Source organism: Ammodytes marinus, assembly GCF_949987685.1.
Source record: "Ammodytes marinus genome assembly, chromosome: 13".
In the NCBI taxonomy this organism is placed as follows: domain Eukaryota; kingdom Metazoa; phylum Chordata; class Actinopteri; order Uranoscopiformes; family Ammodytidae; genus Ammodytes; species Ammodytes marinus.
Genome location: NC_137217.1, coordinates 27,688,636 through 27,713,888, shown reverse-complemented (window position 1 = coordinate 27,713,888; position 25,253 = coordinate 27,688,636). Strand labels below are relative to the sequence as shown.

The following is a 25,253-nucleotide window of genomic DNA, read 5'->3' as shown; positions in this document are numbered from 1 at the left end:
AAGTTGACATTTGGGACTTTTAGTGGACTAGTGTATACATTGCTTTGACATTCGTGTCCCCCTCAGAATGAATTGAAATAATTTTAATGATCACTTAAAATCTTCTGTGGCACCAAGGTCGAAATTTAAATTTCTGAAATCAATATCAGTTTGTTAGCATTGTTAGCATGCTGACATTAGCATTTTGTTCAAAGCTCAAGCTAAGTACAGCTTACACATGCTCATATGGCTGTAAAAATGTATTTTCTATTATACAGATGTTACCCTTATGGCATCTATCCACTGTAGCTCCCACTGGTTTACCATCGATATAAACTGCATTGATTGATCACAGCTTACTTTTGACCACAACAATTCCTGGTCTCAGTTCAGCTATTAGTGTACTTTTGATCTAACTTTTTAAACAAATGAATTTGCTCTGTGTGCTCTGATGAAGACTGCTAATATCCTGAAATAAAAAACCCAAATGATTTGTCCATTTATCTAAAAGCAAACGTTATTTCATCATGTTAAATATGATATAAATACTTACAAATGTCATGAGTAAAGAAAAGGAGACTTTTACAACCTAGAGGCACATAAAAGCCTTTCATTTGAGAAAGCCTTAAGGTTATGATTTCAGTTTTTAACTGTTTGATTTATTGGATTTTAGGCAGACTGTAGCACAACTTGAATGTTAAGCAGGTTGCTCAGGGGGGTTATCTTCTCAAAGGGAGTATTGGAGCTTAATTGTCACAAGCCATATGTTGCTGTTGAGGAATCTTAACAAATATAAGAAAAACAAGTGTTGTTCTAACCCTTCAACACTATGTATTTGGTTCCAAAATCTTTCCTTTTCCCATATACACTATGATTAATGAACAAGTCTCTACCTCAAACTAATTATTAAACGTGTTAATCAAATGAAGAATTAAATTTGGTATCAGTAATTCACTGAAATGATTCACTTTAATTCAATCATAGATGCGCGGCCAAGTGGAACGGCATGAAGCTGTTGTCTGGCTCATTCATCAGTGTTAAATCATGCATTAGTACCGCAGGATGCTGCCTGAATACAAAGCACTAGTTTGTTCACAATGTTTGTGGATGATAAAATGACATATCAACTTAGAGAAAATAAAAAGATAAGAAGAATTAGGCACTGTGAAAGTAAACTTGAGCCTAGCACCTGTTAGCATTGGGATGGACACAATGATGGGATATAATGAAAGACAATTAAGGTATTTTTTTTAATGTGTGCAGATTTTTGCAGCGTGATTTGAATGTTGAACATGATACAGATTTTTACCAGCTATTGAAGTGTTGGGATATATTTTTTTGGATTAATAGATTAATAATTTTCAGCTTCATGAGGTAATCTATACAATAAAATCCATGGGGTCATCACAATATTTAATGTTACATAACAGCACTGTTCAAAGGCAACTGGTCCCACCAGTTGCATCTCTCTCAACCCAAATAACAATACTGTGTCTGCTTGATTACTGCTCAACACCTTTAGTGTTGACAATAACTCAACATGAGTCACTGGGCTTCTGAAAGAACTGAATGTTTTTTTTTGTTGCAAACAGTACATTAGAGTCTCTTTGTTTATTTGTGTTTATTTTTAGTAGAATGTGCACTAAATTAACTATTAATCATTTCATATTGTTAACATATGTAGACCCATCTTTAATAGTGAGGACTATTAACACTTAATTTATATTTATATTCTGTATGTTTTTCTAATTGTATAGCCTTCTGGGACCTCTCAGAAGATATTAGTCACATTATGCTCTGAAGCTTCTGTCATCTCTTTCCTCTTGAGTTGTTTCATTATTTTTACCCCCCTCCCTTTTGATGAATAACAAGAAATCGACCGCGAGGTGGTTCTTTGATTTTTCATGCTCTCAATTGACAAAAAAATTCACAAATAGGATCAAATGAATGAAGGAACGTTTCAAGTCAAGAAGCTGACTGAACTCTTTGACATAGAAATGTGCTGTTTGAAGGCTAGGATGAGCACTAACATGTTTAACACCACATCCCAAAGAATATATCTATAAGAAAACCCCACACAGGGCATCAATAAAGTCATTGAAATATTGCCTAACCTTTACCAGATGCAACATTACAGTGCCACCTTGCAATGGTCTACTCCCATAGTATGTAATACATTATTATCAGATGGGTCTTTTTAAATAGTGGTACTTTAAGCATGATTGTTCTTTACATAAGTAGACATACATATACAGTATATGCACTATACAGTATATTCCTATACTGTATGTGTTCACACACACTATATTTAAAGCATGACTCATGCTTGGAGGCAGGCTATACTTCAATGACAGGATGAGAAAGGAGGCGGGTTGAGAGCATGTAATGAAAAGTAGAGGGGACGCTCCTGAAGACATACAGACACCAGCAGCAGCAGCAGCACACAGCATGGGGCTCAGCTGTTCAATAAGCTGAGGTTAATTCTGCTTCTACATCATGTGTGAAACAAGTTTAGAGGAGTTTCATGCTCGGCAGAAACATGTCACAGAAAACAAAACTACAGAACTGGCAACATCACCATCATCATCATCACAGACCGGAGAAAATGCTCGAGCTCGAGTCAGACATCTCGACAGCTTGAGCCGAGGAATGCAAACAGCAACACACTCTTTTGATCTTCAAAGCTCCCAGGTACGTTGGCAGACAGATGGCGGTCAAACCCAAACACAGGGATGGGTCAGGGACAGGCCAAGACAGTCAGAGGGACCACACTTATATACATTCACACACACACACATACATACACACAGCAGACCCAAATCACAGCAGTAGCAGGAGGGGGAAGAGAGAGGTGAAGGGAGGGGGGAGAGAAGATAGCACGGGCCATCGTACGGACTCGACGAGAGAAAGAGCAGTCTCACAGACCTGATCAGCGAAAATCCTGGTTTTTGGCTCAATCACAGGCGGGCCCCTTATCTCATCTTCCACAGCCATGAGTCTTGGAGGCAGAGAAAGAGAAAGAGAAAGAAAGAGAAAGAGAGAGATATAGAGGGAGTAGGGGGACGTGGGGGAGAGGGGTAGACAGAAAGAGAGAGGGAGTATTGTGAATTCAAGATGGCACTTAAGAAGAAGTTGAGCAGGTGCATCACCCACATCTGGTGTCTCGACAACACCACACTGATAAGACGTTGGTTACCTTGAACTCAAAATCTGAATACCACACCTGATGGGCAGCCCAATCTTTTAAGCCCATTCAAATGTTGAGCAGCAGTTACCCAAGCCATGCTTTCAGAGGCACTGCCAATGTTCACTGGTGGGGCCTGCTGTTTTTTTCTTTTCTTTTTTTTCTTCTCGCCCCTCATGGGATTCATCAAAGCCTTTATAACCAATTTAAGTTGCCTTCAAAGCACAATTACTGGCAACTATGGACCTCACGCCCAGCTTTGTGAAGTAGGCCATTACGGCTTCAGTAACAGATCCCGATCATCCCCAGGGAATTGGCAATATTATGTAACATGAACTGACCAAGGCATTGACGTACAATCCTTTGACTTATCATTTATTCAAAGAGTCGGCCTCGCAGATATGAGCGAGCTTACTGCTGCAGTTTTCATGAGCCATCGGACACTGCAGGTTTTTTTTCCCAGCTCTCGTGATTATCCAAGTGCCGGGGATTAACTCCAGATAGGGTCATTCAAGGATGTTTCTCACACAAGGTTGACTTGCACTTATACGGCCAACTGGCTCAACTTTTGAATATTTTTGTTACGGGGGTGATACATGCCAAGTATAGAAGTTACTGTGAGGAAAAAAATTACTTCTTCACATGATAGATTTCATTGGATTTCTTTCATGACCCTCCATCCGTTTTACAAGATTTTACAGCGGGCAGAATTAACAATAACATCCCATGAATTTGTCGACTTGATATAAGCTTGCTGCAATATTATCCCCTCATAATGGTGCAAGAAGTAGTAACTTTTTCACTTTTTTTGGGGTAGAAGGACCAGACAGATTGTCCCTTGTGTGGTCATTAGGCCACTAAGCCATAAGTCATATAGTCGACATGAACATATAATTGCCACCATGTGTTTCCATGAGGAATACATATACCGCCAAATATTGTTCCAGGCAATTTTTTCAGCACATTCATATGTTTTTTATTCAGAAAACAGACGACGAAGGCACATGTTTGACAATAAAAAAACGAAAATCCACAGGTGAAGTTTCAAACATGAGTGTTTGGATGTTTTATTCCATAAATAATGTACAGTGTTCGAGAGTTATTTTACATAAAAAAGAAGAGAATCAATCATACTGTAAGCACAGACAGAAATATAAGCACTGTCCCAAAAAACAATGGAATGTAACATGGGCATACAGCATTGAGATTTTGACATGACTTCAAGAGGCAGACAATGATTCATGTGGGTGACATGTTACAAAACATTAAAAAAAAAAGTTAAGCTTTTTATACCCAGTTGTACTTCAAGTAGTGTGCTTTTGAGGTCAAGTCTAACATGTAGTCAAAATAATGTGTGTAACTACCGACATGAGGTCACAATGTCTGAATACTTTGCTACAGAGAAAAAAGGCAAGAGACAAATGTGCCAAATAGGACGTAAAGTTGAATGAAAAATCAGACGGAAAGAAACACCAGACCTGGCTCAAACAGCAGGTGCATATACCTTCCTTTTTATTTTTTTGCCACCGAGTGCAACATATGTTTGAAAACTTCGCTCTCAACACTCGATTGGTGTTGACGCTGCAGACCCACACACCCCTCTGGTTAAAACAGAATAAGAATTATTTGCAACTTTTTGACACAGGTCTGTATAAAAGTGACTATGTAAACCCTTGGCTGTTGCTACAAGCCATGTCAATCAGACCAATATTGAGCAAACACACACATCAAGCCAAAAACTCATCACCACTATGAATTCATTTGCAAGATTTAATGAGCAACATGAGTGTTGCCGTAGCACGATCTATACAGCCTATCAATATATTCTTGCTACAAAAAAAGAGAGTCGGATATACTGAATTGAATACTGAAACCAGAATATTATCTGTATCTCTGGAGAGGGAAAAAAATAAAAGAATATGGTTGCCCTTTAAATGAATAATATTCAGATCATACGGTAACTGCATAAGTTCAATGACAGTACTGTCTAACTTTCTTACACACACACACACACACACACACACACACACACACACACACGCACACACACACACACACACCTATTCTGATCACCATGTCACCATGTCACTGGACACCACCAATGAAGGACTGCAGGTCAAAAGTCATACCAAGCACAGCAAAATCAAACAGATATAAGGAAATCCTTTTCTCTCTAATGAATAAATACAATTTAGCAGTCTCTCATTTTAAAATGCAGATAAATTCACAAACACCGTACAGAAAAGCCAAAAGCAAGTTGAGAACTTAGAACACACACTTTGCAGAACATACCTTGGTCAAAGAGTCCCGTCACCGCTGTCATGTTGTCTCTGTGCTATTTTGCACTTTACAGTATTTCCAGGTCTTTATTTTTGAATAAAGATACTGTGGATGGCACCTGGTCAAAGGTTTTGGCAGGACGTTACGGTTTCTTTATGTACAAAAGATGCATACAATATACCTCAGCAGGATCCTGCTTGTGCATATGCGCAGACAGCACATGTAGACATATTGGATCTATTATTGCACTTCTCCTGCTAAAAAGTTAGCTATTGCAAGGTTAAAATAGTTATAATTTCTTAATAGATTTCATATATATATATATATTTATATAGATATCTCATATATTATTGTTATGGCTCTTGCATCACAGACTTTAATATGCTATAGATTATATTTAAAAATAAATTATTACTATGAAGGTACAAGACCATTGATGTCTCCCCCCCTTCTACAAGTTCACTGCTCAAACCTCAGCTCGGGGAAGATAAATAGTTAATATCTATACCTATAATTACCCAGATGCATTCAAATATTATTTTTAGGTAAAATTGAAAGGCCTGTAGCCAACTTGTGGGATCACAACCCTCAAGAAGAAATATAGATACAAGTGCGACAGGTAAAGTGGATTCAGTGTTTCCAAGGGATTTAACCTAGCATGAGCTGGGGCTTTGGTTTAAATAAATGTTGAGAACAAAAAATTGTATCTGGTCTATTGACAGATATTGAATTTGCTCTGAGCTGAAAGTAACGTTCATGCACACAACATTAAGGCTTCTCTGAAAGAAAAATCTCCGATATACTTGAAAGACAACGCTAACTGTTTTAGTTCTGCAGATAGCCTACATAGGAGCCATGAATTCAGGGTCACATACGCTCCTTTTTGCAGAACCTGAGCGCGGATTTGCATCGACATAATGTATTTGAATGTGAACATTTCAACATAAAAGTTTAATAATTTAAGATAAAATATAACAAAAGGCTATGGTTACACTTTAAGATTAAGCGATCCAATCCGGCCCGAGACCATGCTTCTTGGCATCCATGCTTTCTGCACTATTTCCATGGCTCATATTTGTGTTAAAATTAAAATGTGTCCAGATGAAGTCTTGCAATGTATTTGATGACATGGTCTGGCTCAGTAAATTGTGAGTAAAAACTGACTCGGAAGCATCCAGATCTGCTACTTCATTCGCCCTTGTGTGGTTAGATGATAAAAGTCACACGAGTTGCAAGTGTTAGCCTCGTTGATATCAGTTTGATATCAGTTTCCTGCACACTACGCTTCATGTGTGCATTAGATTTACTGTATTTGCTCTAAGCTTATGCCCCAGGAGAGCAATAATCAATTGTTTGGCTTTAGGTTCTCTGATAAAGTCTCTCTGTTACAGTATGTGGCATATTTCCTTGATGTCTTTTAAGCTTGAATCTTCCTCATGTTCTGTGACTTTCTCCTCTCTTCACATTACACCATAGCAGCGTATGAATGTAAGAAAGGAGAGAGGTTATGGTCCCCATGCTCACGCTGTAGAAAGCAGTCCTTCAGTGAACATGATTTAAAATGGAAGAGCTAATATTAATCCATTGTCTTCCATAGTCCTTTGCCTGAAGGTCCACGTTGCTTTTAAAAAAAAAGTGCAGACATGTTTTTTGAAGTCAAATTTTCAATCCTCTTGTGCTTTTACAATGTCATCTCTCGGAAGAGTCAACTGAAAATCAATCATCAGAAATGATTCCGAGATCCAGTTTATAGCTGGGTTCATAAAAATGGCTGATGATGAGTGCAACAGCACAAGGATAAAGGAGGTTGTTCTTAAGGATGGTTTTATACACAAGGTTAGGAGAGTTAAAGATGTTTTCCCGTAAAAGACGAGCAGGACTGTCTCTCTCTTCATTCCACGTCTTCTTTCCTGGAGTGGATTAGAAGTGGCAATATTCTCTGTCACAGATATCCACCGTTTTTAGTTGCAGACCACAGACTATTACAAGAAGTGCACACGGAAATATTGTACTCTTTTCCTTACAGAACACTTCCGAGCTCTCTCCAATATAAAAAAAATAAAAATGAAACAAAATGTGGGCAGCATGGCTAATGTGCACATAAAATGCTCAAGGAATCTACAGCAAACATTTGGTTTTTGTGCCTTTAATATAACTGCGATGCAATCAATATTCCAATCTTTTATCCAATCAACTACTCAATTTTCTGGTCAATCTATATAAAAAAAGAAAAAAGGACTGCACTCAAATACTGCACCATTACAAGGACTGATTAGGAATCAGCTGGAGTTCTCCGCAGTCATTCAAATGGGATGCTCTTGAATAACAAGTAAACCGTGTTGTGAGGCTATAATAAGCAGATTTGCCACAACAAAAGCTTAGGGGACAATCAAAGACTCCATCTTAACTCAGCTGAAAACACCCATCCGCATCCGAGGGAACATGCCCTGCATGCTTATCAAAGAAAGATATAGATCTCTGTCTTCCTTATAATAGCCTCTCATTTAATTTGTCACTCATTACATGTCTGCAGCTTTGGCTTTCAATATACAGTGCATCTTCCCTGCCTTTCTCCCGGGGCTGTAGTACTTAATGAAACTGAAACAACCTCCTACCCTCCCATATTCTTTGCGAGATAGCAACCCCTGTAAATAGAGTCCTATTCTAATATATGTATCTTGGGAAAAAAGACGTCACCGTTGAACTTCTGCATGATTCACTCACATTGAATAGAATCCAATATGCTATAGTTGTACTGTGTCAACCAGAGAGCACAGCCTCCGCTTACTCCCCAGAAGTATGGTAATGCATTTTAATTCATGCTAGCAATCTTAATCTGAGAGAATATGTCACTTTTGTCCATATATTTAGGAAGAAAAACTCATAAACAGTAGTCTATTCAGCAGAGGCAACAAACAAAATTGCCTCCCTAAAAAAAAAGAGCCGACATGACGTCTTAAGCTGTCCCTCCATCACAACAACAGCCTCCATTTACCTGCTAATTATTCCTTTAATTTGGGAGTCTTTCTCCACTTGCTGTCGCTGTAGCCTCCTCTCACTGTCGTCCAGGCGGTTCTGGTACTGCAGCAGGATCTTATTGGTCTGCTGCTCCTGCGTGAGGAGCCGCCGCTCGTAGTCCTCCAGCTTCTTGTGGGACATGGACAGGCGCTCCTTCAGGGAGTTGATCTCCTCCTCGTACTCCTTCACCTGAGGCGGAGGAGACAATGAGCGGTTAGAAATATTAAAACAGGGGTCAGTAATTAATGCCTCGATTTCTCTGCGGCACATTCATGAATATACAAGACATCCTAGAAATAAAAATATTTCAAATTAGATTGACTGTCACATAAAAAGCATGAACAGTATTTTATTCCTTCTTTTTTTTTTTAAAGGAATTTCCAATAACTTAAAAGTGATACCTACCCTGTCCATGCGTGACTCATCCATGCTCTTCGAGTACTCCTTAAGTTTGAATTCTTCACGGTCGATCCGCGACCTTTCAATGTCAGCCGACAGATGGGGCATGTTGGAGACCCAGGCCACTGTTCGCTCGTTTGGGGTTGGGTTGGGATTAAGGGTAGAGGGAGACTGGGAACCCTAAGAGAAAAATATAAGGCCAGCACACTGAATATGAGAAAATGTGTTCTTCAGTGTATAAAAGTCAGTTTCATAATGGTTTCATAAGTGTTTTCTGCAAAGTGCCTTTAGAGTTGCATAAGTTCATACATTGTGAGCGTGGCTGGACTGTGGTGGGACTCAAGGCCCGTTTCCTGACTATGTTAATGTTGTGCTTTACGCAATGCGCTACACTTGCACATTTAGCATAAATGGACCAAAAGAGTTAAGTATGAAGTGTGCAGTCATTACCTGTTTGCCTATGGTGGGTTTAAGCAGGTGCTGTTGTTGTTGTTGTTGTTGCTGTGCCTGTTGCTGTGGTGACTGTTGGGTGCTCTGATTGGTGGTTCCCTGTGGACTCTGGTTCTCCCTGACAGAGCTCTGCTGGTGGGGCAGGCCCGGGGCGGTGTTGTCTTTGACGGACAGCTGTCGGTTCCCGTGCTGCCTGCCTCCGTAGCCCCCGGACTCCGGTGACGGGAGCAGGTTCCCGCTCGGAGGTCGCGTCTTAGCCGGAGCGGCGGGCGCAGCGGCCGCACTGACCGACAGCTGGTGGGATGTCTGGGACTTGACACGCTGGGCGGGAGGCGGGGCAACTGAGCTCTGGCGCATGGGTTGGACCGTGGTGGGGGGCGTGGTGGCCAGGGACGAATGGGAGGTGCCCGTCTGAGACACCATGCCCATCAGTTGTTGTTGTTGCTGTTGAAGGGTTTCCTTGATAAGAAAGAAAAAAAAAGTAGACGACCAGTTAGCATTTTCATCTCTCGTTACGGTTCTTTTTGGGGGCTGGTGATGCTACTTTAAGGTTTGTGAGCAATCAGACTGAAAACAGCCCCACGTTAAAGCCTACAAGAGTTAGGCATGTTCACTTAGACAATTAAATATAATCCAGGAAGTTCAGTTAGGGTGATGGATCCATGAGTTTGAAGTCCATTCAGATGCCAAAACACTGCACAGTGGTCTATGATGTCATGAGGAAGGACTTTACTGCCTAACATCGTGATTAGGTCAGCAAGATTCATATCTTTTGTTGCCCAGATTGCAAGAGAAATGATAGAAATACAGCATTCATTTTACAATTTATCTTGCTTGTGTTTGGCCTAAACAGTATTCTGCTAGATGACGAATGCATTGCAGAAAAAGTCGAATCAGGTTCAACTTTTTTGCCTGACAACCCTGTTTTTCTTTGCCTGAGCCCTCTGCATTAGCTTCCCCAATGGGGTGACCTCATTCACTATAATGAAGAGGCTGCGTTTCAACGTAACAAAGCTTCAGCCTGTCTGTCCATTTTCAACGAGTTACATAAGGAACCATCTTAGTAGGGAGACAAAAGGTTTTTTAATAATGATACTCAATGTCAGTAATCAAATGAAAGGCACTGCATAATGGTCCATTTTCCATTCGGTAATGCATCACACATTGGCAGAAAATAGTTAAAGCCATTGTGCGTGTGACAGCTTCCCACTGCTTGTTTTGTCCAACCAATTGTCCAAACCTCAATGGATTCAGTTCACTATCACAATTGAAAAAAGAAAACCAGCAAATCCTGACAACAGTGTTGCTAGAACTCGAGGGTGTTAAGTGATTTTTTCTTCACAAAGGGCTTTGAAACAATCAAAATAGTTTCAGATGAATTTTCTGTCAAACAACATATCCTTCACAGACAAATTTTTTTTACAAGAAACAAATAATAAATAATGAAAAAATAGAGAGATGATGAAAACAAATAATTCAAAAGAGAGATTCATACACATTGTTGGCTTTGAGGCTTCATGAGAAGACAATAAAAACAAAACACGTACCTGCACGTGTATGCTCATCTGCCTGCGTCCATAGTCCGCCCTGCTGTAGTCATCGCTGTAGCTGTGCGAGTGGATGATGCTGGGCTGGCCCAGGTGACCGTCCCTGGTCCTGAGGGTGGACAGGTCCTCGCTGCGAGAGAACCCACCGTGGGCAAACTGTGGGACGTAGGACTGGTGTGAGGGGTCTGCGTCTGGGGTCAGGAGCAGTGGTGCTGGGGGCTGGGCCCGGCTGTGCTGCTGCTGCTGGTGGTGCTGTGGTTGGTGCTGTTGTTGGTGTTGAGGCCCGTCAGCGGTCGCCAGATGAAAGAGTGGATTCTGGAAGGAAAGCGGGTAGCGCATGGCGGCGGCCTGCTGTTGCTGCTGCTGGGATAGCGAGTCGGTGGTGGTGCCCATCTGGCTCAGCTGGCTCAGCCGGAGGCCGCCGGACATGCTGGAGCCGCCAGAGCCAGCTGACAACCGCCCACCGGCCCGCAGCTGGCTGCTCAGGCCCGACCCCAGGCCGCCACCGCCTCCGCTGCTCAGCCCGCCGAAGCTGCCCATGCCGGCGATGGAGGCCTGGGAGGAGTTGAGCATTTCCACCGACTGCAGGTTAGACACGCTGTTCATTGGGGAATCCTGGAGGTCCATCATAGATACGCTTTTTATTGACACTGATCACCTAGATCCTAACGGGGATATGAGCGGCTACTGAGCCCCCTGTCGCTATGCTATGTAAGCTGGCCACGGATGATATATGGGTGAGGGTGGTGCCGTGCGGGGTTTTTTTTTTTTTTTTTTTTTTTTACCGCGAGGCCTGGATATCGGAATGCCTCAAAGTATTTCCTCAGGAAATACCGCTAGGGATGAGTTGCGTGGTGAATCAGTGGGAAAAAAAGCAGATGTCATGATATACTACAGCCTCGATCACACAAAGGCAGATTGTATTAAGTATGACGAACATGCACGTCATACTGACCTCGCTTTGATAAAGGGTAAACCTAGTGGATGGGATGATGATTCCCCGAGTCAGTGTTATAAGAACTCACCTTAGGGTCTGGTTCTGTGATGTCCGAGCTGCTGGTGCAGTAGGCTGGGCTGGACCGGGCCAGGGGAGGGCGTGAGACGTAAAACATTTCTTTGGAGGACACTCGATGGGGGTGGTCGCGGTCCTGAAAACTCAACTGGTTGCGGGATGGCATGACCCCTCCCGTGGAGGTAGGGGAAGGCAAGCGAGTGATATCTATAGAGCTGGAGAACAGCAGTGAGTAAGGCTAACAATAGTAACTATAGCTTCAACAATGCTATGAATAATATTTTGGCCGTGTGACATCACATCAAAACAGAGTAATACAATTTCAGGATTAGACAATGAAGTTCTTTGAAGCCGAAAAATACATTAAAACAGTTTATTAGAGCTATGATACCGCATACCTATTAAGATCCCTCATCATGAGGTTTTGAAACTCGGAAGAGATGCCTCTGTTGAAGCTCGGCCGTGACAGTAGTCTGTCTGCCTGTCTCTCCTGTACCCTGTCTGTCTGATGGCTGGGCTGCCGCTGGAGGTGGGGATTACGCAGAGCCATACTGATGTCATTCAGGAGGCGGGGCAAAGGACCCAGTTTGATGATGGCATCCTGTGGTTAAAGGGGAAAATACATTTTACATAGTAATTTATTTTTAAGTAATCTGTAAGGGTTTCTTTAAATGTCATATATCCACCTCCACTGCGCGAGGACCCCCTCTGGAGTGTGGTGGCTTGAGAGGGGATATGTGAAAAGACAAATTTCAATGTAGCCTTGTGTTAATTGACCAATACAGCAACTTAACTTAACTTAACCTAATACTTACCTGCCATGTGTTAGTTAATGACAGCTCAACCATAATTAATGACTTACAGCCTGGAGTAGCAAAATATGTGATGAAGTTTGGGAACAATGAGACTATTGACACCAGATTGATAGAATTGAATCCTGAAATGACACATGCAGTTAGAGTTTGACACAAGAGTTTGATTTAGTTTGGTTATACTGTTATCAAACCTACAGTGAAGGGGTGGGAACAACGACATTACATCTTGTACAATAGAATGCCAGTCGATACAACAGCTCTCAAACAATTATGATGTTCTTTGTCAGAAAGGTGTTGACTCATCCAGGGGAAATTCATTCATGTTGTAATTACTGGTGGTTTTGTACTGGACTGGTTTTTTTTTAAATAATTGTGTGTAGCAATTAGTTTTTTCCTTATTTAGATGACAGGGTACAATGTAGGTGCCAATTCCTCTGTGGCAAAGTGATATATATATATATATATATATATATATTTATATTGTATACTGTATATACAGCAATATATAAATAATATCCTTAATATATCTAAAGTGATATTACAAACAATGTGAATATATACAGTATATAAAATAATAACATTGTTAAATTGTAGTTTCTAATGGTGTTGATTATGTGTCATGTTTGGGTTTACCTTGCTGAGCTGAGCCATGACCTCCCAGAGGAGACTGTGCAGTATGGACAGCTCCCTACCGAGGTCAATGTATCCCTCAAAGCCGCCTGCATTGCTGACGCTGTCCACGTTGGAGATCTCGTACAGGAACTGCTGCATGGAGCCCCACTCCATCTCTAAGAACTCATTCATAAAACACATGTACTCCTCTTTAGTGCCAAACCTGCGGGTAGGAAAGGAATGCCATTGAGGAGAAAGGCAGGTGGATGGTATGAAAAATAATAGAGTAGAGAGAGAGTAGAAAAAACAAGTTAGCAACACATGACAGAGAAATTAAAGGGGCAACAGTTCATTATAGCTCTTAATTTGAGTTTCTGTTCCTTATGCCTAATTGTCCTTCATGTCCACTGACATCTTGTGAAAACCAAAATGTCACAAAATGGTGTGAAGAAAATGAGTTTAAAATGGAAACTCAACTAAATACCTTTAACATCAGTTTTTTATGTGTGAGACAAACATGAGTTACAGCACAGCATTTCCTGTACAAACATATACAATATATGTAGTCCTACAACCTATAACTAAATCAAGATGGTTTTGTTTATGAAGAATGTTAATGTTCTAAGCACAATTTCAGAAAATTTGGAATTTGTTCCCCTTATTTTCAAAATTGCGTTAAAATGGATATTTATGTTCGGTAAGTTTTTTTAGTGAGACATGTTTTCTTAACATGGAGTAAGAAGTGTGAGTGCAAAACTGGTTACATAGTTATGGTCATGTCTGGAGGTGTAACTGGAGGTGTCTAGAGGGTTGTGTGACTCAGTCCACAACCCTCTAAAATTCACAATTTCTATCATTATATACAAATGTTACAAATGTTTAAATCTGCCTATATGCAGACGATACTGTCATTTACTACTGTGCCAATTGTCTCAGTCAACATTTTATTTACTTATTATGATGATCTAAATAAACTAAGCTTCTTTTGTTATCGTAATTCAAGATATGTTAGATACTGTATAGCACACAGCAGTGTAGTGACTAGTGACTTGATGCACAGTGTAAAAGCTGTTAATATACTGAAATATAACTGACTTGGAGAAATTGGCCAGATTTTGCACTATTTTGGCGATGAGGGTGAGCGTGCGTGAGGTCTGCTCGTCGGGATACTCCTGGGTGAGGTTGAAGAGCGACGGGGACATGATGGCAGGACACAGGAAACGCAGGAAGAGGGAACCACTGATGAGGCGGTCGGCGATGTCTTCCCGACCTCTCTCAGCACAGCGCACTCTCCAGGAGGCAAAGACCTCCTTCAGCTCTCGAGGGAAAACACTGTGAAGGGGATGTACTATATGTTAGGATCTAAAACAATAGGCAGAGATTCAGAGTTTCTTGGGTTTCCTGCAAAATAATCTGTAGTCTCATGATTTTTTTTTAAATAACAGAGAGGAATAAACACGGTCAATACAAAGGATTTTTCATTTTTGCCAACTACTCACCAATTGGAGTTAACGATCTTGCAGAGTGCTAGTTCACAGCACATTCGGAGATTGGCTTGGTGGTCTGCGAGCACCGAGGGTGGTGTTCTCATGGGATCCACTTCGCAATTTTCCTCTGACTCATACAAGGCCCTTATGAACTCCCCTACGAATGACATTTCATTAGTAACAGCAAAATGGTGGAAACAATCACCATTATTATGTCCAGTGCTGTTCGTACAGAAAGCAAAAAACTGAAAAAATTAGTAATACAAAAATAAATCCATTGTGGGAGAAATAGAGACACGCCAATTGCATGCATTTCCACAAGACATGTTGCAGTTTCAATAAATAGGTATGACTCAAAAACAAAGCCAGGAGAACTGGGTGGCAGGATAATTGGCCAACATGTTCACTATAGACATCATGCACTCCAACTCCAATCAAACTGTGTGCTGATATATAAAAAGAACAATCTGACTCTGGGTTTGTTTGAAAAAGAACTCCCCCCCCACAAAACCAAACAATGTCTTAAGGCAACAAACAATAAGGCAGCTTATCTTATGGAGGATTTTCCCTTTAATTAAAAGTGTTGTCAATTCAAACCTTTCAAAAGTTCATCTTCTGAATTTTAAATTAATTTCATATTGGTGTGAAAATTGCAGTTGATAAAATTCATACAGTGACAAAACTCAAAAAGCCCCACTGTTTGGCCTCACCTATAGCATCTTTGAGGTACTTGTGTCCAATCAGTTTGAGGTACTCTTCTATGGCTTTGGTGGCCAGAGTGTTCTCTCTGAAGATAAGGTGTTCTCGGTCTATGAACCTGTCTACCTCGCACATCGCCATGTCTGACAGGAAGTCCTGCGAAAAAAAGAATTTTGTTTTTGTTCTTCATTATACACAAGATGTAAAGCAGAAATATAACATATGACTAGATAAGACTGACAAAGCTCTGTTTTTCGATTTTCGTTTCACACACACAGATAAGTCAAATAGCGGTGTCCCTTACCTTAGCTTTCCCCGTGCTCTGCAGTATATGCACCAGCGCACAGGCCACTTCCTCTTTGCTCTTGACACTCAGCACGGGCTCCAGCACAGCACACAGGGTGCGGTAGTTATTGGTGACGTACTCTGCAAACTCCTTGTACAGCTCCATAGGCAGGATGTTCATGGTCTGGAAGCGGGATTTGAGGCGTAGGGATGCGTTGATGATCTTCCCCCCTCCGCCGCCGGCTCCCTTGGTGAGGACGCTGGGCTGGATGACCGGGTACCACTGCTCCACAAACTGACGGCCAGTGATGCTTGAGATGGGGATGCTCACAAGTCCTAAGTAAGTGCTCTTCTCCTTAAGGGGAAGAAACATAGCCAAGATAAGCATGTCTCACAAACTGCATGTAAAGATATTATTAAAAAAATTATGTTGAAGTCTAATGTGTCAAAAAAAGTTCATCTAAAGCTTTAGCATTGGATGTAATTGTATAACGGGTAGCAAGACTAACGCTGGATCCCTGGAGGGTTTTTTGAAGCTAGACAGTAGTTGGCTGCTTTGGTGATGCCACTCGTGTCTTAATAATAATGCTGTTGCTTAATAAATGTAATGTTTTTAAAAGTGACTGAACCAAATAGGCAAACAAAACAAAAAAAGATTGGCTGTAATGCTGCATATCTGCAGGGGTCTGATGGGGTTGTTGATCCATGACAATGACTCAGTGATTACTTAATCAATTATCATTTTCTGGTGTGTGTCTCTCTTGAGCCTGCAGTCCGAAGACGCTGGCCTTTCCTTCAACCCAAACTATAGACTTGGTATATCTGTTACCATTGTTGTAATCAAGCCAATACTGCATATGACAAAAGCAGAGACACCACAGACCTGACCCCATTTGGCTATTGGCTATTTCATTATAACCAAGTGAATGACATTGCAATTGTGCGTAATGTTACTTCCTCATAGTGTGTTTTTGTTGAACTGGCGCTCTTATAAGCTACATTGCTTTTACAATAGCAAAAATGTTGTCAGGAGAATGGGGGATGCGCCAGGGTTGATAAGATTTTTTTTATTTTTTTTATTTTTCAAACTTGGCAACCTGAGCGATGTTTGAAATGTCCAACAGAGAGTGAATATTTGACTTAGTCTTTAGTTGTCTAAAGCTCCACTAGGCTCCCCATCTGGTCACTAACTGTGTCTGTCCATTGTTTGGTGCTGAGCAGGTAGTGTTAAGCTTCTTGGCTTAAAACAACTGCCTGCTGCCGCCATAAATAACACTATGAGAGCAGCAAGAGTGAACCAATACTCTAAAATTGTGTGGTGGACAGCTGTTCTATGAGCTGAATGTATAAGGCAGAGGGGAGTTGCAGTTTCAGGTGATAACAGACTCCGTGGGTTTATCATTACGAACAAACCTCAACATTCTCCAAACCCTCTATGTTAAGCCTACAGATCCCTCCTGTCACCTTGCGTCTCTTCTTGTCCGTCTCCTTGTATAGATGAAGGCGTAGGTTGCGGACGGCTGGCAGGTTGTTGAACTCAAAGTGCTCGCCCCAGAAGACGGTGTCGGTGCGGGGCTTGCTGGTGGTGCGTGCGTACAGCATGTCGTCCAGACACAGTTCGCAGTAGTAGCGCTTCTTGGCCGGCAGCTCGCGTGCCTCGATGATCCACAGTTTGAGCACATTGTCCACCCTCCGGCTGTTGTCCTGCGTGGGAGAGGGAAGTCGGGTCAAACGAGGTAAAGTGCACCGAGTAATGAAGTCATTAAAAGGCTTTAGCAAAGAGGAGATGAAACGATACAGTGGGGGGACATATGACAAACGGCAAAGAATTAAAAAAGTTCAGAGATATGGAAAGAGAGACGGAGCGTGTGAATAAAAAGGGCGACAGCAGGTCAGCCTGCAGGAGAACAGAATAAATGACAGAGAAAGAAATGGCTGGCGACATGGTGGTTGAGCTTGCTGTGGATTGTCGGCTGTGCTTGATAAATTGCTCTCAACTCTGGACTTGAATACAGAGACAGAAGGCAGCGTGACAGGTCACAGAGAGAAAAGCAAGATGGAAGAAGACAGGATGGATAAAAGGTATAGAAGAGTGGTCTCAGTGGGTGAAAAAAAGTAATCCACTTGAACGTACAAAGACACACATGACACAATGCACATGTGCTGCAAAGACGAGGGACGAACAATGGTGGTAATGTTTTTCTGAAGACAGCTACACTTGCTAATCATGATCACAGAGCTATATTTGACATGCCCTTGGGAGGAGAGAGTTGATGGTGCGGAGAAACGGGGGGGCTGAGTCATTTCAATGATGGAGCTCAAAAGCCATTGTCATAAGCCCCCTGTTTGCGTCTGACTGTTTAAGTTCTAATTAAGAAGACTCAATACGGGAGGATCAGCTAGATCCACAGTTTTTTTTAAGTTCTCTATTTGCAAGTTCTTTGATAACCAGAGCCAAACACTAGGCATAATTAATACCAAAACCCCTGAGTTTGAATGTGCCGGGGCATCTGGTGGCTCAGTTTGATCGGTACACATACAGTGCAAACAGCAGCAGCATGGGCTTGAGTCCTCAATCTTGATATTGTGTTAAATCTCCCCTAGTTGGTGGTGTATCTCAAATTTACCATCAAATAAACAAACAAAACACTAAAAGCAGGTTGAAGTGGTCGATCTCCTTGTAAATGAGCTAACCAATCAAAGCTCAAAGAGGGAATTAAACGGCCCGGGGAAAAGTTAAGAGGCATAACGGTAATCATTGTCTCAGTGAGCAGCGAGCCTTATCTCTGTCGATGCATCTGGTCTGAAATGCACCGTGCGTGTTGTTTTGGGGGGAGGGGGGGGGGGATTTGGGATAGAGCCCCTGCGTGGAGTCCTTGGAGCTCCATGACTCAGCCAGGACCCCCGCGGCACAAGCATCTGGCCAGGCATTCAGTGATGTTTCATCTCGGTCAGTTCTTAATAACTCCTAGTCCCCCCCCCCCCTGGTCGCCTTCAAAAGCCTCATATCTCATATTAATAACACAGAGCGGAGATATGGGACACATTTACTAGGAAATCTGGGTACAAAATTAAGGGATATTGTTTTTTTTAGGAGATATGAAGGGCTGGGATTTTTTTGTGAGTGTGTGTTTTTTTTTTTCAAGCTGTGAGAATGGATTTAAAGTCACAGTACCTTAAAGATATTTATGTGAAAATACATCATCATCACTGCTTAAATCGTATTGTAGAGCTGCATAAAAGGAGAGGATACCATCTGCACTAATTCACTGTAATCAAACACTGGCACACCAACATTGGGCCTCATGCGAGAACATTTTGATATTCACCACAAATGTCTTAAATTACTCATACATGGCACAAGTGGTCGTTGCGTGAGCCCTATTGTCTCTGTGTTGTTTGATCTTTTGTCTCTTGTGCTTTTTAAATTCCTTTAGGATCAAGTATCACAGACATGTCGGCTTGGTAAACACAAGTCTGCTGTGCGCAATTCACTGACATCATGTTACCCTATTTGTGGATATCAAGGTATTTTTTTGTAATCCTCCGCCCTGCAACACTACCTTCGTGTGGCTTTAATATTTGCTACGAAAGTGTTCAACACAGACACACACAGAAACGAGGATGGAGTTCACACAGAGAAATGAAGCGGTGCGCTCTCATTGGAGAAAACAAGACAACAACGGGAGACGGGGAGGAGAGAGAGAGACACACAGACAGAGGGATCATCCTTTTTTCTTGTCTTCCTCTACCGCATCCCTTTCTCTCCCCTCACCTTGTTGGGCTTGACAGCTCTCTGCAGGTTCTCGATCCATTTGTCTCTCTCTGCAGCTGAGCGACACGCAAAGCACTTGGTTCCCGATGTCGTTGTCACCTGAGGTGATATAGCCAATGGTAAATTCAACAACCACAGCCATTAGTAACTATGGAGACGGGAGACTAAAAGGCGGCAAAATAATGTCTTTGCATTCACTCTCAACCCTCTGTCATGTTCGGCTAATGGAAAAAAGGTGATGGGAAAAAAAAGCTTGACTGACTCCTGCAGCATAATGTGTAGGCGACTAGGGCTCATTTCAGTGTTCTCCTTTCTTTTCATTTGTTCACATGTAAAAAAAACAAATAAAAAAAAACATTTTCATTTCACAGTCTCTTTCACGTCACTGTCACTTGTCAGGGTGGAACAACATTAGTGCTTTTTTTACTGCTCTTGTTCACTTGCACTGTGTGTGTGTGTGTGAGTGAGAGTGTGCTGTTGTCTGTCCTCCGCTCAGTTCTCACCTCAAAGCAGTACTCTTGTCCCAGGATGCTGGAGTGGACAGGTTTGATGATGGCATCCTCGTCCAGGGTGAGGTCCAGTGCCTCGGCAGCGCTGCTGGGAGACAGCAAGGACTCATGGGAGTGGGACTCTTTGAAGCTCTGCATCAAACGGGTCCTGTATAGTGGGAGAGACAGGTTGGGGTTAGGTGTTGGAGAGGGGGGAGGCCCTTTAGATTAAAGGTGGCATTACACTCCAGTTCCCTATAGAAGAACAAAGGACTGTTAATGTATGAAGGTACATTGTTAATCATGAAAGCCAGTGTCTGCTGTTGAACAAACCTACAGTCTCTTTTCATACGTATATCTGTGAACTAACAAACAGCCGTATAAGTATGATATAACACGATGAACCATGTCGATAATGACATTCAGCTGGTGATAAAAATGACAAAATATTTCATATAATAATTGTGAAAGTGCTTTCCAAAATAAAAAGGTTCAAATGATCTCAGACCCCTCCCTCCTAAAAGCATTAAGCAAAGATAATCGAAGTACAGAATACAAAATGCTATAGTGACAATACTCAAACACACATAATACAATTTAGAAAAAGAAAATACAACGTAGTGAAAATGTCTACTATTAAAACTGTATCCTGCACATGGTAAGAATGACCAGGTAGCCCTTCCCAGAAAAAATAAATCATTTTTAGACAGATGGTGGCAAATCATATTTTAGATTTCAGTAGTTTCTGCTAAGTTGTTTCCTACTCAGACTTAATCATCGTATACTTTTCTATCATTTGAGCTGTTTTGGCTATTAACAGCCCTCAATTATTGAATAGTAAAGCCTTATTATAGTGCTACTGCTACGAGGCAAAGAGAGAGTGAGAAAGAGCAGACCTACACTTCAGGCAATAAAAAATAATGAACCATTTGAAAATATCCATTGTTAATGATTTAACAGGCAGGTGTAAAGTGGACCGACTGATAAAGCTCCTAATGCCACCAGGTTCATTAGTTGAATCTTCAAGAAAATCCATGCACCTACTCTGAAATGCTACCAAGAACCGTGTTTGAAATGTAAATTAGAGCTTGTATCGTGCCACCCACAATCAGAGGGATAGTTTTTCACAATGCCTTTCACAGTTTTTGTCTATTTTAAGTTTTACCATAGCTGTCTTTACGGATATGAAGTCATTCCCCTCCAGGCAAAACATTTGAACTACACACGATATTTAAAGATCATCCTTAATAGCAGAATTTATCCTGACACACACATGGGCAAAGGGCTCGCACTAACAAGTGAACAGGGCTCTTCCGCTGCTGCAAGCCCATCCATCATGTTCACCTACACAGTTACTCCCACACACACACACACACACACACACACACACACGCACACACGCACACACACACACACACGCACACAAGCACACACAGAGAAACATGTAAAATCACAGACTAGTCCCATGGTCACTAGGACAGATGTACAATGACAGTGGGTCTAACCAGAGAGCGAGCACGGATGGTCAGGTGTGTCCAAGCCTCTCAGACAAGAAAAGGGAGGGATGGAAATGTGAAAAAAAAAGAAAAGATGGAAAAGATAGAGTATATCCTCTGGCTGCTGTCCCGACTCTCAGCTTCTCCTCTGTGCTGGCACTTGCTTTTGCCAACGTTCGATCATAACGCTCATCAACAGTGCACTGATTACATGTAAGGGACGGGGGAAGCGAAACACACACACTGAGAGAGAGGGAGATAAAAATAGACCCAAAGGAATGAGTCAGATTAAAGGGGGGAATACAGAGGAGAGGAGAGGAAGAGCGGAGGAGGTCAGGAGAGGTTGTGAGAGAGGGAAGGACTGAGAGACGGAGGGGTGAGGGCAAGAGAGAGAGAGAGAGAGAGAGAAGACCTCTCAGAGGAAATCACGTTGAATATGTAAACAGTGGATCCTTTGGAGAGCGAGAAAGCGAGAGCACGGATTAGTGGTGAAGGAGGATGTGTGAGCGTCGGGGAGGATAGAGGGATCGAGAAGAGAGCAAGAGTCCTGGAGGTATAAGAGAAGGTCTACGTGAAGTCTCTGTGGGCAGCTGAAGAGTCAAACTTGAAAAGACAACACACACACACACACACACACACACACACACACACACACACACACACACACACACACACACACACAAACTGCAAAAGTCGTGCAGATTATATTTTGAACACATCACGACTGAAAAAAAAAACACATCTAAGAGAAAAACCTTCGTAAAGCACTGGAACCATTGATAGGGCAGGACGCCGGGATCTAATTAGCTGACACATAACTTCTAATGTTGTGTCAAGTTTTTTGTGCGTTGCTGCCGTGAACTAAAGCAGAACCGGTCGGTTAACCAACACTACACAAAGAAATTTAACTTACAGTATTACTGTTACAATCAAGTCTGTTCTGAAAAAATGCTAGTGCCTTTGACACAATGCACCTTTAAAATGAATCCAATATTTCTACCAGAGAATGTTGATATTTTATAAGACAAACAATGAATCTATTAATTTAAAAAAAGGACTCAACAGATTAATCGATATAAAAGTACAGATTAGACTTTGGAGGACAGAAAGTTATTTTAACTGCATTTACGTCATCAAAGGACACTGTGCTGAAAAGCAGGCGAAGATAAACAGTTATTTATGTAAGAGTCGCAGCAGGAGCTATAATACGACAGGGTGACCTGCAGTATTTTATCAGGGTAGGAAACTCTTGGAGCCATTAGGCATTCGTATAAAGAATCAATTAAAAGTAAGAATCCAAAAACAACATCCCAAACTAATCATTGCGAGTTTAGAGCCTGTTCAGGAGCTCAGAGGCAACATTTTATTGCTGCAGGAAATTGTATTCCATTGTGAGAAAAAAAATGACATCTCCTCAGCCAACCCTCGCTGGATAAATACAGATTAAAAAAAAAGAACTGAAAAGAGGAGGGAATAATAATAATAATAATAATAAACAAAGCTGCAGATGTTTGCCAGCATCCCTGACAGAATCAACATCCACAGTGAAGCAAAGAGCTGTGAAAATGGCAAAACAACCTTGACTTCCCATGGCCGCTTCTGTCTCTCCAATCACACACCAGCTGGGGATAACAGACATCCGCACACCTTCCCAAATGAATAAATCATCACGTGGAAACACACCTTGGCAGACGCTCGGCTCAGAAAAAAGTGTTTGGGTGAACTCCTGAGTCACCTGAGTGCACTTTTGCCCCTCGCGTTTAGCTTATCAGGATGACCTTGTCCACATCGGAAGTAAGAGCTTATTTCAGCTGTAGCTGGCTAGTGGGGAAAATGAAAGGCTAGAACTGTCCGTCAACTGAGAAATGTGTTGAACTATTTAGAGACAATCTGTCAATCGTTAAACACTCCCAATGCTTGTGAGTTGTGATGGTTTGCTGATTTTCCTTATCTTCTTACAGTATGTGACAGTAAATTGAGTATCTTTGGGGTTTGAACTGTTGGTTGGAAGAAATGAATAAACACTTTGTGAGATTCAGATTTTCTAAATTTGTGATATTTCAGTATTTTGATACATTTAACATATCAAGCAAATACTGTAATTCATTAATCCAAAAATAATAGTCAGATTCATCAAAAATGGGAAATAATACTGAGGACACCTCCTTTTCTAATGAAGTATTGCAAAAGTAGGTATGAAATATCACAAATATTATAGGATAACTATCGGAACTTTACATTTAATATAGTATATAATCTTGTTTCTTACTTTTTCTCCTTAGGGTCAATTTGATGTCGTGTAAAAATAAAAATAAATTGCCAATAGAACTAGCCATGTACCTCTTGTGATGTTGTGGCTGAAGAATTATGTGCTGCTGCTTTCGACTATGTGCACGATACAGAGGAGGTATAATTAAGCAAATCTCCCACTGACTCATTATGGTCTGTACAGCCACCATATGGCTGTCTGTTGGTTGCCATGGAGAGAGAAGGAGGGGGGAGTTATTTCATCGCACCGGCAGATAAAACAGTGTTTTAATTATAGGTGACAGAGGTGGGACACCAGAGTGTAAAATAAACAACAACGTATGACACTGATGGATGGAGATAGGGAGATAGATTGACAAAGACAGACCGAGATGGATAGAAATATAGAGAGATAGAAAGCCGTCGACAGAGACTTAGATTTTAGCAGCTTCCCAATTCACTGACCTGCATTTTTTCCTATGTGATTCTGAATGGGTTGGACTGTAGTAAAACATTTTTTTTAAATTAAACACATTGTCAAAGACGGTAAAGAGAGTTTTCACGCGCACACACACACACAGATTTCATAAATCAATAAAACCCAGTTGTTGTGATAGATTAACACATCTGATTAATCCATATAGAAATGCTTGAAATCACTCTCACTGACCTTTCTTGGTCGGCACTGCGGAAGCGGGGGAGGATCATGTGGCGGAAACTGCTGGTGCGGTCCAGTTTGGGCTGACTCTTGGCCCTCTTGATGGAGCCCTTCAACCTTCTACTGAGGAAACTCTGGAGCCGGTGGAGTGAGAGGTGTCAAAATATGGGCAAACGGATGGAGGGAGAGAGGGAGAGAGCGTGTATGGCGCGAAGTTACACGACAAAAGATGAGATGGACATGAAACGATGGATTGATTTAGAAGAGTAAGGTTGTATGGTTTAAGGCGAAATAGTGATATTAAAATGAGGACAGATGGGTTCCCATGGAGACGATGTGTGAGATGTATTAAAGTAACACCAAAATTCAGATGGAGACACACACACACACACACACACACACACACACACACACACACACACACACATGAAACACATGATGCGTGATGGGGGGAGAGCACAAGGTACATTTTATTATCATACACCCACACGTGTCCACCTAAGTGCAGTGTCATAACAGATCCTGTGGTGGGCAGTAGTGTGCCATACAGTCAGACAACACACTCGGCAGAACAAGTCTCAAAAGGCATTCAGTTTGCAGTTTGTCCTACACAAGCTTCCTCGCATTATCAAATAAAACAATCTGACACACTGAAACAGGAAATTGTTAAATGATAAGGAAGAACATGACGTGTGGTCCATCCCAATAACACACACTTGAAGTCTTGAAGTTAGTAGTCAAGTGCTTCTGATGTATATGGGGTAATATCCTGTTCTACAAGTGCCTGGTCAGTTAATCATAGCTCAGTAGGACATGCTTGAT

General features: G+C 41.6%; 1 protein-coding gene across 1 annotated transcript in view; it reads right to left on the bottom strand.

The window, feature by feature from the left end:
- Positions 1-25,253, bottom strand: part of syngap1b (synaptic Ras GTPase activating protein 1b) — a gene marked incomplete at its 5' end in the record, with an annotated part of 121,118 nt that overhangs the window by 11,043 nt on the left and 84,822 nt on the right. The window contains 16 exons of the mRNA XM_080039749.1: positions 2,905-2,977; positions 8,439-8,650; positions 8,867-9,040; positions 9,311-9,769; positions 10,858-11,472; positions 11,883-12,084; positions 12,268-12,470; positions 13,318-13,519; positions 14,392-14,628; positions 14,796-14,940; positions 15,494-15,638; positions 15,787-16,122; positions 17,232-17,471; positions 19,543-19,641; positions 20,046-20,199; positions 24,444-24,565. Coding sequence (XP_079895875.1) covers positions 2,905-2,977; positions 8,439-8,650; positions 8,867-9,040; positions 9,311-9,769; positions 10,858-11,472; positions 11,883-12,084; positions 12,268-12,470; positions 13,318-13,519; positions 14,392-14,628; positions 14,796-14,940; positions 15,494-15,638; positions 15,787-16,122; positions 17,232-17,471; positions 19,543-19,641; positions 20,046-20,199; positions 24,444-24,565 — 3,618 coding nt within the window. The remainder of the gene's footprint in view (positions 1-2,904; positions 2,978-8,438; positions 8,651-8,866; positions 9,041-9,310; positions 9,770-10,857; positions 11,473-11,882; positions 12,085-12,267; positions 12,471-13,317; positions 13,520-14,391; positions 14,629-14,795; positions 14,941-15,493; positions 15,639-15,786; positions 16,123-17,231; positions 17,472-19,542; positions 19,642-20,045; positions 20,200-24,443; positions 24,566-25,253) is intronic.